This window comes from Sinocyclocheilus anshuiensis, unplaced genomic scaffold, assembly GCF_001515605.1.
Source record: "Sinocyclocheilus anshuiensis isolate Anshui unplaced genomic scaffold, SAMN03320099.WGS_v1.1 scaffold1115, whole genome shotgun sequence".
In the NCBI taxonomy this organism is placed as follows: Eukaryota; Metazoa; Chordata; class Actinopteri; order Cypriniformes; family Cyprinidae; genus Sinocyclocheilus; species Sinocyclocheilus anshuiensis.
Window position 1 is genome coordinate 497,961 of NW_015547735.1, and position 16,675 is coordinate 514,635.

A 16,675-nucleotide genomic window follows, 5' to 3' on the forward strand; every position below is an offset into this window, starting at 1 on the left:
TTTAATTTAATTTAATTTAATTTAATTTAATTTAATTTAATTTAATTTTTAGTTGGATTTCCAGTTTCTGGTAATGATGATGTTTGACAGTTCGTATGTATAATACAGCTTTTTATTTAGTTTTTTTAATTTAATTTGTTTTGTTTTGTTTTGGATATCCAGTTTCCAGTAATTGTGACGTTTGACAGTTTGTATGTACGTATTAGGCATATGCCGGTATCAAATTTTCATGTTGCGATTAATTGCTAATGCTTTTATCACGGTATACGGTATTATCACGATATTGAAATTTAGTTGCAAAAAAAAGTGTTGTCTTAATACCGCATAATAGGTTTAAAAACCCTTTTCTTGTAACAAAAATAACTGAACATTTAAATACAAAAAAATATATAAAGTTAAAAATTTTAAACAGATTAAAGTGCAAAAAAATGATAAAGACCAATAGGTAACACTTTACAATAAGATCTCATTAGTTAACCTTAGTTAATGCATTAACATTAACAATCAGCAATAGCTACATACTACACTATACTACAGCAGCAGTTTACAAACTTCAGTAAGTCGCCGGATAGAAGGATAGAAAAATTTGTGCACAAATGGGTTAACAACGTGTTATTAAATATTGGAATTACCTAAGATTAATGAATGTTTAGAAGAATTTTTCATTGGCAGTTTATGTTAACTAATTAATTAACTTATGTTAACTAATAAAGCCCTAATGTAAAGTGTGACAGAGCAATAAAGAATCAAAACATTTTTAAACAATGTCTAGGGCATGTTGTAGTCCAGATTAAAATGTATAAAATGATTTAAAAAATTTAAAGGGGCCATATGATGCTGCTAAAAAGAACATTATTTTGTAATGTAAAATAAATAGCCTTTTAAGTCTAAATATATAAGTATTTGGCACTGTGATGAACACCATAGCGAATACACAAATCTGGATGGCTGTTTAAACAATTTAAAAGCGTTTCAGAAACAGAAATCTGTTTTGTTTATGGGGTTTCCGGGGTAACAACTGCATTTCTGCTGTTCAGCGCCATCTGCTGTCAGACAGTGAATGTGCACTTTCATTCAGCGCGTCTCTTTCACGTGTTTCACCATGCGCTTCTCATCCGTGCTTGTTTACATGAGAGTGAGCATTTGTATTTGGCAGCATACAGCAGTGTTGTGCATTGTGACCAGTTGATGGGAAAAGTATTCTTAAAATGCATTCACAGTTCTGAATAATTTTTAATAAATAATTATTCTCGGTATTTTGAAGTGCATGTTTATTATCGTGATATATCGCGTTACCGAATACCGGCATATGTCTAGTACGTATAATACAGCTTTTGTTTTATTTTATTTTATTTTATTTTATTTTATTTATTTATTTATTTTTATTTTATTTTATTTTTTTTTTTTATTGGATTTCCAGACCAAACTAAGTGGCAATACAGATTTTATTTTATTTTATTTTATTTTATTTTATTATTTTATTTTATTTTATTTCACAGTATGCAGGAAATAGTATGCTAAGGGCACCTTATATAGTGTACTCTTTCCAGTGGATCCTCAATGTTTAAGTCAGTATTTTCTTGTATGTTTGTATTGTTATGTGATGTGCTGCAGTAATGCGTTTTTCTCTGCCCGTCTCTTTTAGATCCTCCGGCAGTGGAGCCGGTGTGGCAGGAGGTGCGGCAGGGTTTGGGTCGGCAGGTGTCCATGAACTGCCGCGTTCTGCGTGCTCATCCGTCCCGTGTGCTGCGCTATGAGTGGAGGCTGGGCTCGCGGCTGCTGCACGCCGGCACCTTCGACTCACGTGATGACACCGATTACATCGTACGCAGCCTGGCGCGCGAGGGCTACGGCGAGTACACCTGCGACGTCATCAACGAGGTGGGGCCGGGACGCTGCACCTTCCTGTTGACCGGTGAGACTCCACCCACACTACACCACACTGCTGCAGAGCACTCACTTCCTGTAGTGGGCAGGACTTATGATGACGGACAGCTGGCTTACTGAAAGACAGTAGAAAACTATAGATTTTGTATAAATAGATGAGATTGAAGGATAGATACTGTAGAGAGATGGCTGGATTAATAGATGCCCAGAGCACCCTAGCAACTGGATAGCAACACCCTAGCAACCACCCAGAACACCTGGTGTTACTATACAGTTGCTAGGGGATTATGGGTCGTTGCTAAGGTGCTGCTATGCAGTTACTATGCCCAGAGAACCCTAGCAACTGCATAGTAACACCCTAGCAACCACCCAGAACATTTGGGTGTTGCTATGTAGTTGCTATGGGATAATGGGTCAATGCTAAGGTTTTGCTATAAAGTTACTATGCCCAGAGCACCCTAGCAACTGGATAGCAACACCCTAGCAACCACCCAGAACACCCGGGTGTTGCTATGCAGTTGCTAGGGGATTATGGGTCGTTGCTAAGGTGTTGCTATGCAGTTACTATGCCCAGAGCACCCTAACAACTGGATAGCAGCCACCCAGGACACCTGAGTGTTGCTATGCAGTTGCTAGGGGATTATGGGTCGTTGCTAATGTGTTGCTATGCAGTTACTATGCCCAGAGCACCCTAGCAACTGGAGAGCAACACCCTAGTAACCACCCAGAGCACCTGGGTGTTGCTATGCAGTTGCTAGGGGATTATAGGTCATTGCTAAGGTGTTGCTATGCAGTTACTATGCCACAGAGCACCCTAAAATCTGGATAGCAACACCTTAGCAACCACCCAGGACACCCAATTGTTGCTATGCAGTTGCTAGAGTATTATGGGTCATTGCTAAGGTGTTGCTATGCAGTTACTACGCCCAGAGCACCCTAGCAACTGGATAGTAACCACCCAGAACACCCGGATGTTGCTATGCAGTTGCTAGGGAATTATGGGTCACTGCTAAGGTGTTGCAATGCAGTTACTATGCCCAGAGCACCCTAGCAACTGGATAGCAGCCACCCAGAACACTTGGGTGGTTGTTAGGGTGTTGCTACGCAGTTGCTAGGAGATTCTGGGTCATTGCACATGTGTTTCTGTGCAGTTTCTAGGGGATGCTGGGTCATTACTATGGTGCTACTAGCATTGTTGCTACATTGCAGATAGATAGATAGATAGATAGATAGATGTTGTGTGTGTGTGTGTGTGTGTGTGTGTGTGTGTGTGTGTGTGTGTGTGTTTGTGAGCGTTGTTTCTCTTGTTTGTACCAGTTTTTGAGTAAATCACATCTTCCAGATGGCGTTCCCTTCATAAATGGCAAAGTAATTGGTCAAACGAGACTGAAGAGATTAGTGTTTAACTGCACAGCCGTGTGGCATTTTCAGCATAAGTCCATGTGAGACAAATTCATTTATGAGACGAATGTGAGATGAATTGCTCTTCTTAAAGGGATTGTTTCTGTCATCATTTACTCACCCGTATGTCGTTTCAAACCTTTGTGACTTTCAAATGTTATTCATTCATATTTCAAATGTAGGTGGCTACAGAGTTGCTATGCGGTCACTAGGGTGTTGCTGTGCAGTTGCTATGCCCAGAACACCCTAGCAACAACCCACAATCCCCTAGAAACAGCAAGCAACTAGCAACTAGTTGATCTTTTCAACTGGGTTGCAATGCAGCCATTGCCATAGCAATACCCTACCAACATAGCAACTACCTAGCAACAACATGGATTCTCTTAGCAACTGCAACCAACTAACAACTGAATGATCTTTTCATCCATGTTGTAAGGGTGTTCTGGGGGGTTGCTAGGTTGTATTTGGTGGTTTCTAGAGCATTGAGAGTGGTTGTTATGCCATTTCGTGTTTTTTAGGTGCTAGAGAGTTGCTATGCAGTTACTAGGGTGTTGCTATGCCCAGAACACCTTAGCAATAACACACAATCCCCTAGCAACTGCAACTAACTGGTAAACTGTTTAATCTTTTCAACCAGGTTGCTAGAGATTTATGGGTGGATTCTAGGGTGTACTTGGTGGTTACCAGGGCATTATGTGTGGTTGCTAGGGTGTTCTGGGCATAGCAACAGTCTAGCCACCATCTAGGAAACCAAAGAAACTGCATAGGGTGTTAAAAGTGGTCGTTATGCATAGGGTATTAAAAGTGGTCGTTATGCAGTTGCTGGGGTGTTGCTATGCAATTTCTAGGGTGTTGCTATGCCCAGAACTCCCTAGCAACTGCATAGCAACACCCTGCCAACAACCCAGAATCCCCTAGCATCTACAGAGTGTTGCTAGGGTGTTCTGTACTTGGTTGCTATGCAGTTGCTAGTGTTGCTGTACTCAGAGCACCCTAGCAACTGCATAGCAACAACCCCAGAACACTCTAGCAACTGCAACCAACTAGCAACTGTTTGATCTTTTCAGCCAGGTTGCTACGGTGTACTTGGTTGTTATGCTGTTGCTAGGGTTTTGCTATGCCCAGGACTGATGTCTGATATCCATGTGTGAGCGACTGGAGTTTGTCCCTCAGACGCGACACTGCTGGAGTGTTTCTCTGCTGTGTTTGGCTCTGTAGTTCAGTGTAGATGATCATCATGAAGCGTCTCTCATGTGCCAGCCGTTCTGCCAGAGAGAGCGCTGATCTGGCTCTGATCCGCAGATCTTGCCCGGTTCTCTGCAGGTGTAATGGATCTACGTTTGTTCTCGCTGCAAACATATTGCATTCATTTACTCTGCGCGTATGAGATGACGCTTTGACTCACGTCACAGTGACAGTATCAGAATCAGTACATTCAGTTCAGTGTTTTGTGTATTTCATAATCATGTTTCAGTGCCTGTTTTACAGAATCCAGTGAAGTAAGTCCTTCACAAATGAAAGGTGCTTCATTTCACTGTGTTATCTATTCTTTTCATTCTGAACTTGATGGACTTTAATCAAAAAATCAGATTATAATAGACCAGACTAGATAAGAAACTCGAGACATAGCAGAAGTTTTAAAAGCTTGAAGATTGAAGATTTTAAGGTCATGTACAAAGACAAGCAGACAGACAGACAGACAGACAGATAGATAGATAGATAGATAGTAGATAGACAGACAGACAGGCAGACAGATAGATAGATAGACAGAAAGACAGACAGACAGATAGATAAATAGATAGATAGATAGACAGGCAGACAGGCAGACAGACAGACAGATAGATAGATAGACAGACAGACAGACAGACAGACAGATAGATAGATAGATAGATAGATAGATAGATAGATAGATACTTTTAAAACAGTGTAGCTTTTCCAGTAGCTAACTGCTTTTTCCAGCAAGTAGCGGTGTAGCGTGACCCCATTCTGTTTTGCGTTCTGACTCACGAGCCTGTAATGCATTGAAGCTTCTGACTAGATCACAAACTAAATTTTCATTACCACCATCTGTGGTGATATCACGACACTGATTTAAAACTGATTAATTTACCTGCTTTATTGCACTCATTATAAAACGTCTATTTTACAATGATGAACCGTCATAATATAATCTGTCCCCCACAGTTTTGTAATGAACACTAATCAAAGAAAAAATGAAATCGTGATATAGTAGTGTGTTTATCATAATTTTGCACTTTGACAGTCAGTTTGAGATAATGTAACCATATAACTATATTTTATTATTGTGTGTATCGGATAGTCTTACAAAATGATTGGGACACTTTTTATCATTGAAATGACTTGGAAAAAGTGTCCCAATCAACCAGAATTCACCATACTCTTTCAAATCATGATTGCATTACAATACGTTATATTAAACCCCAAATATCTTACTTATAACTTTATTATATTTTACTTATAACTTCATTATAATTCTTCATTAACAAGTATTCAGTTATTTGTAATGTTTATTGTACAAAAAAAGAAATGTAAAGTTGTTTCAATGTAGCTAGCTACTTTTTCAGAAGGTTAACTTGAATGTAGCTTAACTACTTTAATTTACAAGTAGCTAGATTACGTAATTACGTAATTTAATTGCTAAATACATTTAATTGTAATCAGTTACAGTTTCTATGAAAAAATGGGGGTTACATCTGAATTTTTTTTTTTTCACACACATGCAGATTTGATTGATTTCTTTCCCAAAATGCATTGACTGCTCTAAAATATGAGACGCCAATGTTTCAGGAGACACAGAATATGGCACATGCCAATTTGATATATGTTTTATTTTTTAAGATTAACTGTTTTTTTTTCCAAAGCATTGTTAGATTCCAGTGTTTCATTTCATAGCTGTGCAAAGATTTGATTTCAAAAACAGTATCATAGCTATTACACTATTTCTTGTTATGATTTTAAATCTGTATTTAACCTCAGAACGATCTCAAAGTAAAAGAGGTGCTAAAGTCTGATTTTGTGGTGGCTTTGCTTTAAAATTCAATTATTATAATCTTAATTCAAGTGATGAAGTATTTTAAAAGTCTGACAGTAATGTTAACCCTGCCTGCTTTAAATGTTAATGTGATTAACAGTTGAAAACATTAGAAATTTAGAAAAGTAATTAAAAAGTAATCAAATGTAATCAGTTACATTACTTTAAGAAAGTAATTACATTTTAGATAGTGTAACTTGTAATCTGTAACCTGTTACATTTCCACAGTAACCTTCCCAACACTGTAGATATATAGATGTGAACGCAGAACGAGATTACTGATATGAGCATTTACGAGATCTGGGCCAGTCATAACATTCATAACATTCTGACGCAGATGACTCATTTTCTACGGTTCAGTTTAAAGTCATGTAATACGTTGTCCCTGGGCCATAAGAAGCTGCATGAATGTGAACGTTTGACAAAAATGACTTTTTTTGACTAATTTATTTTCGACATCTATTTTACATATTACATATTACATACATGTACTATATACAGGGACAAACTGTAAAAGATTTAACCAGACATTTAATGTAATTTTACAGTAAAATGCTGTTAATTGTACAGTTTTTATAAGTAAAAAAGAACAAATCAATGTATAATTTACCGTCAAAAACTGTAAACTGATATTCCCAGAATTCCCTGCGTGACACTCCACATTTTAAAGTGTTTTGTTTAAATAATCATGTTTTTTTTAATAGTTTTTGTTATCAGTTACGTACGTTTATGTTACATCTTCTGTTGTTTAATGAATGTTTATTGCATTTCTTAAGTGTCATGTGTTACCATGATGGTGTTTTGTGTTTGCATGAATGACTCTGAGCACCTTCTATATATTAGTATGTACTTCTGCTTGTGGCGAAGCTACTTGTGATGAGCTTTGATTCGTCATGTGGCTTTCTCTTTTACCACCTGCATTATTATGCTGGTTGTCAGTATGTTAAAGGCACAAAACAGATTTTAATAGCAGTGTGAGTTGTTGAATTTACTGGTTTACATTCAAATCTTCTTGTTTGTAAATTACAGTTTTATACTGTAAATTTTACAGTTTTTGGCCATAAATGTGTTTTTCTGTATTTTCTACAATTTTCTAGAATTGTTTTTACACTGAAGGTTTTCTGTTTTCCTAGCAGGCCTACCTGTTTACTGTTATTATTTGTGCTAATCTTTTGTTCATTACAGTATCCACCTTTTTTTTCGACGCGGAAGTAAGCCTATGGGTGATACTTCCGGATCATTAACCGCTATAGGTAAATAACGAGGAGAATAACAACGTGCAGTAAACGGTAAAACTGTTTGCACTACAAACCAGTGTGTTCATAAATAAGATAATACAATAAAATAATATGATAAGACAGATAAGAATTGATTTGTACAGCTAAAAATAGCTGGATGCAGATTAGACCGGAAGCCACACCCATAGAATTTACAAATGGCCGCGCCCATTTTTACAACAAGAAAAAGGTGGATATTTGTGGATATATTGTTGTTTGTTCGTTTCTTTTGCCTTTGGATTAAATCTTATGGCGTAAATAGACGTCAGAGCTTCATTAGCTATGTTTCCATCACCCTATTTTAATGTGCATTTTGAAGTATCGCATGAGAAACGAGTGATGGAAACGTCAAATTTGGAATAAAAATCCCTTAATTCGCAAAAATGTTTTAACGCTCGCTTGAGGTGGTTTTTGGTTAGGGTTAATGCGAATAATCGGAGATGGAAATGCATTTTGCGAATACATTTCTCCAGTCACGTGACTTTGCACTATGGGACGGCAAAACCTGACTAACCAGCGGACCGATCTCGTTCCACAGCATCTGGAATGTTGTTTTGGTCGTACTGAACTGCCCAGGCAAAGTCTGTCATCAAAGTATTTCTCCCAGAAATGTCTTACCAAACAGCAGCATCCACCTCCGAAAGCAGTGACCGCATTCATTGTGTTTCGTCTGCTCGCTCTGAGGCGCAAGTCATTTATTATACAGTATATGAAAGTTATTATATTCAGTAGCCTCTCCTACTTTTCTTAGTGATGTATAGTGCCAGTTTATCAGGAAGTGACTATTTTGTTCTCTTTGACTCGTTGGATGGAAACGGTGCCTATTCGCAAATGTTTTATGCGATATTCCAATTTTGCGCATAAGTTAAATTCGCAACTTTGTCTGTGATTTTCTTATATGTTCGGTCCTTGCCTCTCTGCTTAGATTCAACGAGTTGAAGTTGGTTTTGGGTCGTAATGGGTGCTTTACTGGAAAAATGACGGATTGCTGTTGCCTGTGTGAACAGTGCATTTTTGAGTTTACTGATAAAGTTTAATTTTAAGGCAATTTACTGGTATTACTGTGTGAAAGGTGCTATTCTCTAAGATGTTGTCCAGGTTGAGTTCAGATGTTCCGGTGTTCTTGGATCCGGTCGCTCGTGCAGAAAAACTCCGACTCAGTTCAGTGGGTTTAAGGCCGGATTAGAGGCGCTGGTTTACAGTGATCCGGTCTGAGCCGGCTGTGAGGACATCTGTGGGTCTGGAGTCCTGAGGAGACCAAACCTGAGAAACTTCATCAAGAACTACAGTCAAAAATTATTCAGACACCTTCAACATTTCTCACATTATATCACAGTTTATTGGCTATAGTTTAGCAAATGGTAATAAAATATGAGAAGGACTCAGAGTTAAACTGAGTCAGAACAAACTCATCTTGATAATCTCAGATAACTTTGATAGAAAGGTATGTAATGAATTCGTTTGAATAGCTGTCAGCTGTTACATTAAAGAACACAATGAGATAAAACCAATTTAGCTCAACTAATTACCTTCATTTAGTTCAGTCTGTGGTGTAAAAATATCACATTAGCAATTAAAGAAAAACACTTCAGAAACACATGCTCAGCTCAAAGTGTCTGAATCATTTCTGATCCCAAATTTTACTGTTAGTCCACTATATGAAGTGTTTGTCACAGTTTACTTTATTTTGCTATACTCACTTACATAAATGAGCTATAGTGTCCTGCACCCACTAGTAAAAAAATATTAAAAATTATATCTGGTTTAGAACTATTACCCACAACTATTATAAAGTGCTTACAGCCACAAAACAGTGCTTTCTGAATTTGATCGTCTGTCCTCTCAGCTTTTATTAAAGTGTGCGGCGTTCAGAGAGAACCTCAGCAGTGTTTGTTATGGTGAATGTTCCTCCTCTGGATGATATGATATGTGTTTCCTTCTCTTCTTGTCTTTAGCTTGCTCTCATACTGTAGTGTTGTGAGCAAACAGACTCCCGACGGGATGATGCTGTGCTTCTGCTCCTGCGAGTGTAAATCTGTGCATCGTTAGAAACGAGCTGACGCAAGCTTAACATTCGTCTTCATTCACAGCCTCGCTGTTTCTGTCAAAGCACTGGAAGAGTTTGGGAAATGTTTGTTCTTCATTTAAAGTAAACCTGAAATCAATACTGAGTCTACTGACTCTATGATTCATCAGTAATATTATTCTGACTTCATCAGTCCCTCTTATTCATCAGAAACCTTCATATACTTCATATATTTACACACACATCTAATTAGTTCATCATGGAGAAAGTTATTTGTTAAACATCTTGTTTTACTCAAAAATTCCAAAAAATACCAAAGTAAAATGGGTTCATATCTTGTTTTATTTAATTGTATTTATTTATTTATTTATTTTAATTTGTTCATTTGTAATACAGTGTGATTTCAGTTTTTATTTTTATTTTTTTCATTCATTTATATTATAATATTATATTAATATGATCTATTTATTAATTCCCCCCAGAGTTTCACTAATTTTATAATTAATTAATTATATTTATTTTATATTTATTTTATCATTATATTTCTTCCCCCTGAGATTTACTCATTTTATATTTATATATTATTTAATATATAATATATTTTTAGCTGTTTCCAGTGGATCATTGATTTTATTGGCTATAGTTTAGCAAATGGTAATAAAATATGAGAAGGACTCAGAGTTAAACTGAGTCAGAACAAACTCATCTTGATAATCTCAGATAACTTTGATAGAAAGGTATGTAATGAATTCGTTTGAATAGCTGTCAGCTGTTACATTAAAGAACACAATGAGATAAAACCAATTTAGCTCAACTAATTACCTTCATTTAGTTCAGTCTGTGGTGTAAAAATATCACATTAGCAATTAAAGAAAAACACTTCAGAAACACATGCTCAGCTCAAAGTGTCTGAATCATTTCTGATCCCAAATTTTACTGTTAGTCCACTATATGAAGTGTTTGTCACAGTTTACTTTATTTTGCTATACTCACTTACATAAATGAGCTATAGTGTCCTGCACCCACTAGTAAAAAAATATTAAAAATTATATCTGGTTTAGAACTATTACCCACAACTATTATAAAGTGCTTACAGCCACAAAACAGTGCTTTCTGAATTTGATCGTCTGTCCTCTCAGCTTTTATTAAAGTGTGCGGCGTTCAGAGAGAACCTCAGCAGTGTTTGTTATGGTGAATGTTCCTCCTCTGGATGATATGATATGTGTTTCCTTCTCTTCTTGTCTTTAGCTTGCTCTCATACTGTAGTGTTGTGAGCAAACAGACTCCCGACGGGATGATGCTGTGCTTCTGCTCCTGCGAGTGTAAATCTGTGCATCGTTAGAAACGAGCTGACGCAAGCTTAACATTCGTCTTCATTCACAGCCTCGCTGTTTCTGTCAAAGCACTGGAAGAGTTTGGGAAATGTTTGTTCTTCATTTAAAGTAAACCTGAAATCAATACTGAGTCTACTGACTCTATGATTCATCAGTAATATTATTCTGACTTCATCAGTCCCTCTTATTCATCAGAAACCTTCATATACTTCATATATTTACACACACATCTAATTAGTTCATCATGGAGAAAGTTATTTGTTAAACATCTTGTTTTACTCAAAAATTCCAAAAAATACCAAAGTAAAATGGGTTCATATCTTGTTTTATTTAATTGTATTTATTTATTTATTTATTTTAATTTGTTCATTTGTAATACAGTGTGATTTCAGTTTTTATTTTTATTTTTTTCATTCATTTATATTATAATATTATATTAATATGATCTATTTATTAATTCCCCCCAGAGTTTCACTAATTTTATAATTAATTAATTATATTTATTTTATATTTATTTTATCATTATATTTCTTCCCCCTGAGATTTACTCATTTTATATTTATATATTATTTAATATATAATATATTTTTAGCTGTTTCCAGTGGATCATTGATGTATTGATGTATCATCATTATTACCTACAATACAGTTTATTTTATTTTATTTTCACCTGTTTCTGCTTTTAGGCCAATATTACTTTCATTTTATTTTAAAAATGTATTTATTTATTTATATTTTTTCATGTATTTGTTTTTATTTTACATTTACATTTACATTTAGTCATTTAGCAGACGCTTTTATCCAAAGCGACTTACAATTGTATGTTAAAGGCACAAAACAGATTTTAATAGCAGTGTGAGTTGTTGAATTTACTGGTTTACATTCAAATCTTCTTGTTTGTAAATTACAGTTTTATACTGTAAATTTTACAGTTTTTGGCCATAAATGTGTTTTTCTGTATTTTCTACAATTTTCTAGAATTGTTTTTACACTGAAGGTTTTCTGTTTTCCTAGCAGGCCTACCTGTTTACTGTTATTATTTGTGCTAATCTTTTGTTCATTACAGTATCCACCTTTTTTTTCGACGCGGAAGTAAGCCTATGGGTGATACTTCCGGATCATTAACCGCTATAGGTAAATAACGAGGAGAATAACAACGTGCAGTAAACGGTAAAACTGTTTGCACTACAAACCAGTGTGTTCATAAATAAGATAATACAATAAAATAATATGATAAGACAGATAAGAATTGATTTGTACAGCTAAAAATAGCTGGATGCAGATTAGACCGGAAGCCACACCCATAGAATTTACAAATGGCCGCGCCCATTTTTACAACAAGAAAAAGGTGGATATTTGTGGATATATTGTTGTTTGTTCGTTTCTTTTGCCTTTGGATTAAATCTTATGGCGTAAATAGACGTCAGAGCTTCATTAGCTATGTTTCCATCACCCTATTTTAATGTGCATTTTGAAGTATCGCATGAGAAACGAGTGATGGAAACGTCAAATTTGGAATAAAAATCCCTTAATTCGCAAAAATGTTTTAACGCTCGCTTGAGGTGGTTTTTGGTTAGGGTTAATGCGAATAATCGGAGATGGAAATGCATTTTGCGAATACATTTCTCCAGTCACGTGACTTTGCACTATGGGACGGCAAAACCTGACTAACCAGCGGACCGATCTCGTTCCACAGCATCTGGAATGTTGTTTTGGTCGTACTGAACTGCCCAGGCAAAGTCTGTCATCAAAGTATTTCTCCCAGAAATGTCTTACCAAACAGCAGCATCCACCTCCGAAAGCAGTGACCGCATTCATTGTGTTTCGTCTGCTCGCTCTGAGGCGCAAGTCATTTATTATACAGTATATGAAAGTTATTATATTCAGTAGCCTCTCCTACTTTTCTTAGTGATGTATAGTGCCAGTTTATCAGGAAGTGACTATTTTGTTCTCTTTGACTCGTTGGATGGAAACGGTGCCTATTCGCAAATGTTTTATGCGATATTCCAATTTTGCGCATAAGTTAAATTCGCAACTTTGTCTGTGATTTTCTTATATGTTCGGTCCTTGCCTCTCTGCTTAGATTCAACGAGTTGAAGTTGGTTTTGGGTCGTAATGGGTGCTTTACTGGAAAAATGACGGATTGCTGTTGCCTGTGTGAACAGTGCATTTTTGAGTTTACTGATAAAGTTTAATTTTAAGGCAATTTACTGGTATTACTGTGTGAAAGGTGCTATTCTCTAAGATGTTGTCCAGGTTGAGTTCAGATGTTCCGGTGTTCTTGGATCCGGTCGCTCGTGCAGAAAAACTCCGACTCAGTTCAGTGGGTTTAAGGCCGGATTAGAGGCGCTGGTTTACAGTGATCCGGTCTGAGCCGGCTGTGAGGACATCTGTGGGTCTGGAGTCCTGAGGAGACCAAACCTGAGAAACTTCATCAAGAACTACAGTCAAAAATTATTCAGACACCTTCAACATTTCTCACATTATATCACAGTTTATTGGCTATAGTTTAGCAAATGGTAATAAAATATGAGAAGGACTCAGAGTTAAACTGAGTCAGAACAAACTCATCTTGATAATGTCAGATAACTTTGATAGAAAAGTATGTAATGAATTCGGCTGAATAGCTGTCAGCTGTTACATTTAAGAACACAATTAGATAAAACCAATTTAGCTTCATGTTGTTCAGTCTGTGGTGTAAAAAGATCACATTAGCAATTAAAGAAAAACACTTCAGAAACACATGCTCAGCTCAAAGTGTCTGAATCATTTCTGATCCCAAATTTTACTGTTAGTCCACTATATGAAGTGTTTGTCACAGTTTACTTTATTTTGCTATACTCACTTACATAAATGAGCTATAGTGTCCTGCACCCACTAGTAAAAAAATATTAAAAATTATATCTGGTTTAGAACTATTACCCACAACTATTATAAAGTGCTTACAGCCACAAAACAGTGCTTTCTGAATTTGATCGTCTGTCCTCTCAGCTTTTATTAAAGTGTGCGGCGTTCAGAGAGAACCTCAGCAGTGTTTGTTATGGTGAATGTTCCTCCTCTGGATGATATGATATGTGTTTCCTTCTCTTCTTGTCTTTAGCTTGCTCTCATACTGTAGTGTTGTGAGCAAACAGACTCCCGACGGGATGATGCTGTGCTTCTGCTCCTGCGAGTGTAAATCTGTGCATCGTTAGAAACGAGCTGACGCAAGCTTAACATTCGTCTTCATTCACAGCCTCGCTGTTTCTGTCAAAGCACTGGAAGAGTTTGGGAAATGTTTGTTCTTCATTTAAAGTAAACCTGAAATCAATACTGAGTCTACTGACTCTATGATTCATCAGTAATATTATTCTGACTTCATCAGTCCCTCTTATTCATCAGAAACCTTCATATACTTCATATATTTACACACACATCTAATTAGTTCATCATGGAGAAAGTTATTTGTTAAACATCTTGTTTTACTCAAAAATTCCAAAAAATACCAAAGTAAAATGGGTTCATATCTTGTTTTATTTAATTGTATTTATTTATTTATTTATTTTAATTTGTTCATTTGTAATACAGTGTGATTTCAGTTTTTATTTTTATTTTTTTCATTCATTTATATTATAATATTATATTAATATGATCTATTTATTAATTCCCCCCAGAGTTTCACTAATTTTATAATTAATTAATTATATTTATTTTATATTTATTTTATCATTATATTTCTTCCCCCTGAGATTTACTCATTTTATATTTATATATTATTTAATATATAATATATTTTTAGCTGTTTCCAGTGGATCATTGATGTATTGATGTATCATCATTATTACCTACAATACAGTTTATTTTATTTTATTTTCACCTGTTTCTGCTTTTAGGCCAATATTACTTTCATTTTATTTTAAAAATGTATTTATTTATTTATATTTTTTCATGTATTTGTTTTTATTTTACATTTACATTTACATTTAGTCATTTAGCAGACGCTTTTATCCAAAGCGACTTACAATTGTGCCCATTGAAGAGAGGGCAGAAAGGAGGATCTGATGATTGACAGTGTCAAAAGCAGCAGAAAGATCCAGCAGAATAAGAACTGATGATTTGGAATCAGCTTTTGCAATCCGCAAGGCTTCCGTGACTGACAGTAGCGCAGTCTCAGTTGAATGGCCACTCCTGAAACCTGACTGGTTAGGATCCAGTTTGTTGTTTTAGGTCTGACGGAATTTTATATGCATCTTTTTGTGCTTTTATGCCAATATTACTTTAATTTAATTTTTAGTTAATTAATTAAATTTATTATTTTTATTTTATATGCATCTATTAAAATGCATTTATATGCATTTTATTTGTGCTTTTAGGACAATATTATCTACATTCTATTTTTAATTAATTAATTTAAGTATTTATTATTATTATTATTTTATATATATATCTGCTTTTCGATCAATATTACCTACATTTCATTATTATTATTTTTTTCTATATTAATGATTAATATTATGTTGTTAATGGCTGTGATGTGATGTTACAATATTATGACACCTATAGCCCGCTGTGGCAGAACCGGCCACGTGTTTATGGCTATAAGCTGCAGTGGACGCAGATGAACCCGAGCGCCGTGGACCGGATCATGGCCTACCGCCTCGGGATCCGACAGGTGAGCGCCGCAGGATCGCAGTGGTTTGCATGTAAAAAAAAAATTTGATAATCGCCTTAAAATGTATTACTATATCTGATTCTATCGTCTATTGATTATATTTTCATCTTTGGGTGATGATTACAGGTGAATCATTAGTGAAGATCATCATTATGAACATTTGTGTCCTTCATAGATTTATGCAATTGTCTAAGAGCAATTAAACAGTACACTGTTTTTGTTATAAACTCTTAAAAATAAAATTATTTGGCATTGAAGGACCTTAAAGTCAGAAGTCAGAAATAACTTTATTGTCTAGTATGCTTGCACTAGTGTCACACGCTTCCAGTGCACAGAGACAACAACAACACACAGACAATGAAAATAAGATGAGAATAAAAATGCAGATATGTAAATATAAACAAAAATAGAAAAATTAATTGAAAATAAAATACATTTTATGTACAGTTGTGCTATAGATAGAATAGAATAGAATAAGATTTAGGGATTTTCATTGCAAAAAAAAGGTTCTTCAGATGACTAAACTGTTCTTCACACTATTCTTCTGTCATCACTCTGGGAAAAAAAAACCTTCAAATCTTCCTTTTTAACAGTGAATATTTATGGTATATTGGAAGATTGTAGAAGCATTAGAGTTGATTCAGTGAACTGGTTCAATCATTTTTTTAATGAATTTTATTTCAACTTGCTTGTATCTTAATTTAAACGCTTTTTTTATTTTATTTTATAATATGTTATATTCCTTTATTTTGCATTCCTTATTCATGTGTTTATCATAGTATGTTGGAAATAGTATGCCATGGTGCCCTGTAGTATACCTTTTCAGTGCACTTTTTATTTTTGGTACTTTTTTTTTAGGTCAACATTACATTTTATTTTATTTATTATTTCAATTAATTTTATATTTTATTTTATATATTTTTTATGTATCTTAATTTTAATTGCATTTTTTTCTAGTGCATTTTATTATTATACTTAATTTTATATTTAGTGTGTGTGTGTGTGTGTGTGTGTGTGTGTGTGTGTGTGTGTGTGTGTGTGAGTGAG

General features: G+C 35.2%; 1 protein-coding gene across 1 annotated transcript in view; it reads left to right on the forward strand.

The window, feature by feature from the left end:
• LOC107704381 (MAM domain-containing glycosylphosphatidylinositol anchor protein 2-like) overlaps nucleotides 1–16,675 on the forward strand; it is a 197,750-nt gene that overhangs the window by 152,242 nt on the left and 28,833 nt on the right. The window contains exons 9-10 of the mRNA XM_016507297.1: nucleotides 1,646–1,924; nucleotides 15,489–15,628. Coding sequence (XP_016362783.1) covers nucleotides 1,646–1,924; nucleotides 15,489–15,628 — 419 coding nt within the window. The remainder of the gene's footprint in view (nucleotides 1–1,645; nucleotides 1,925–15,488; nucleotides 15,629–16,675) is intronic.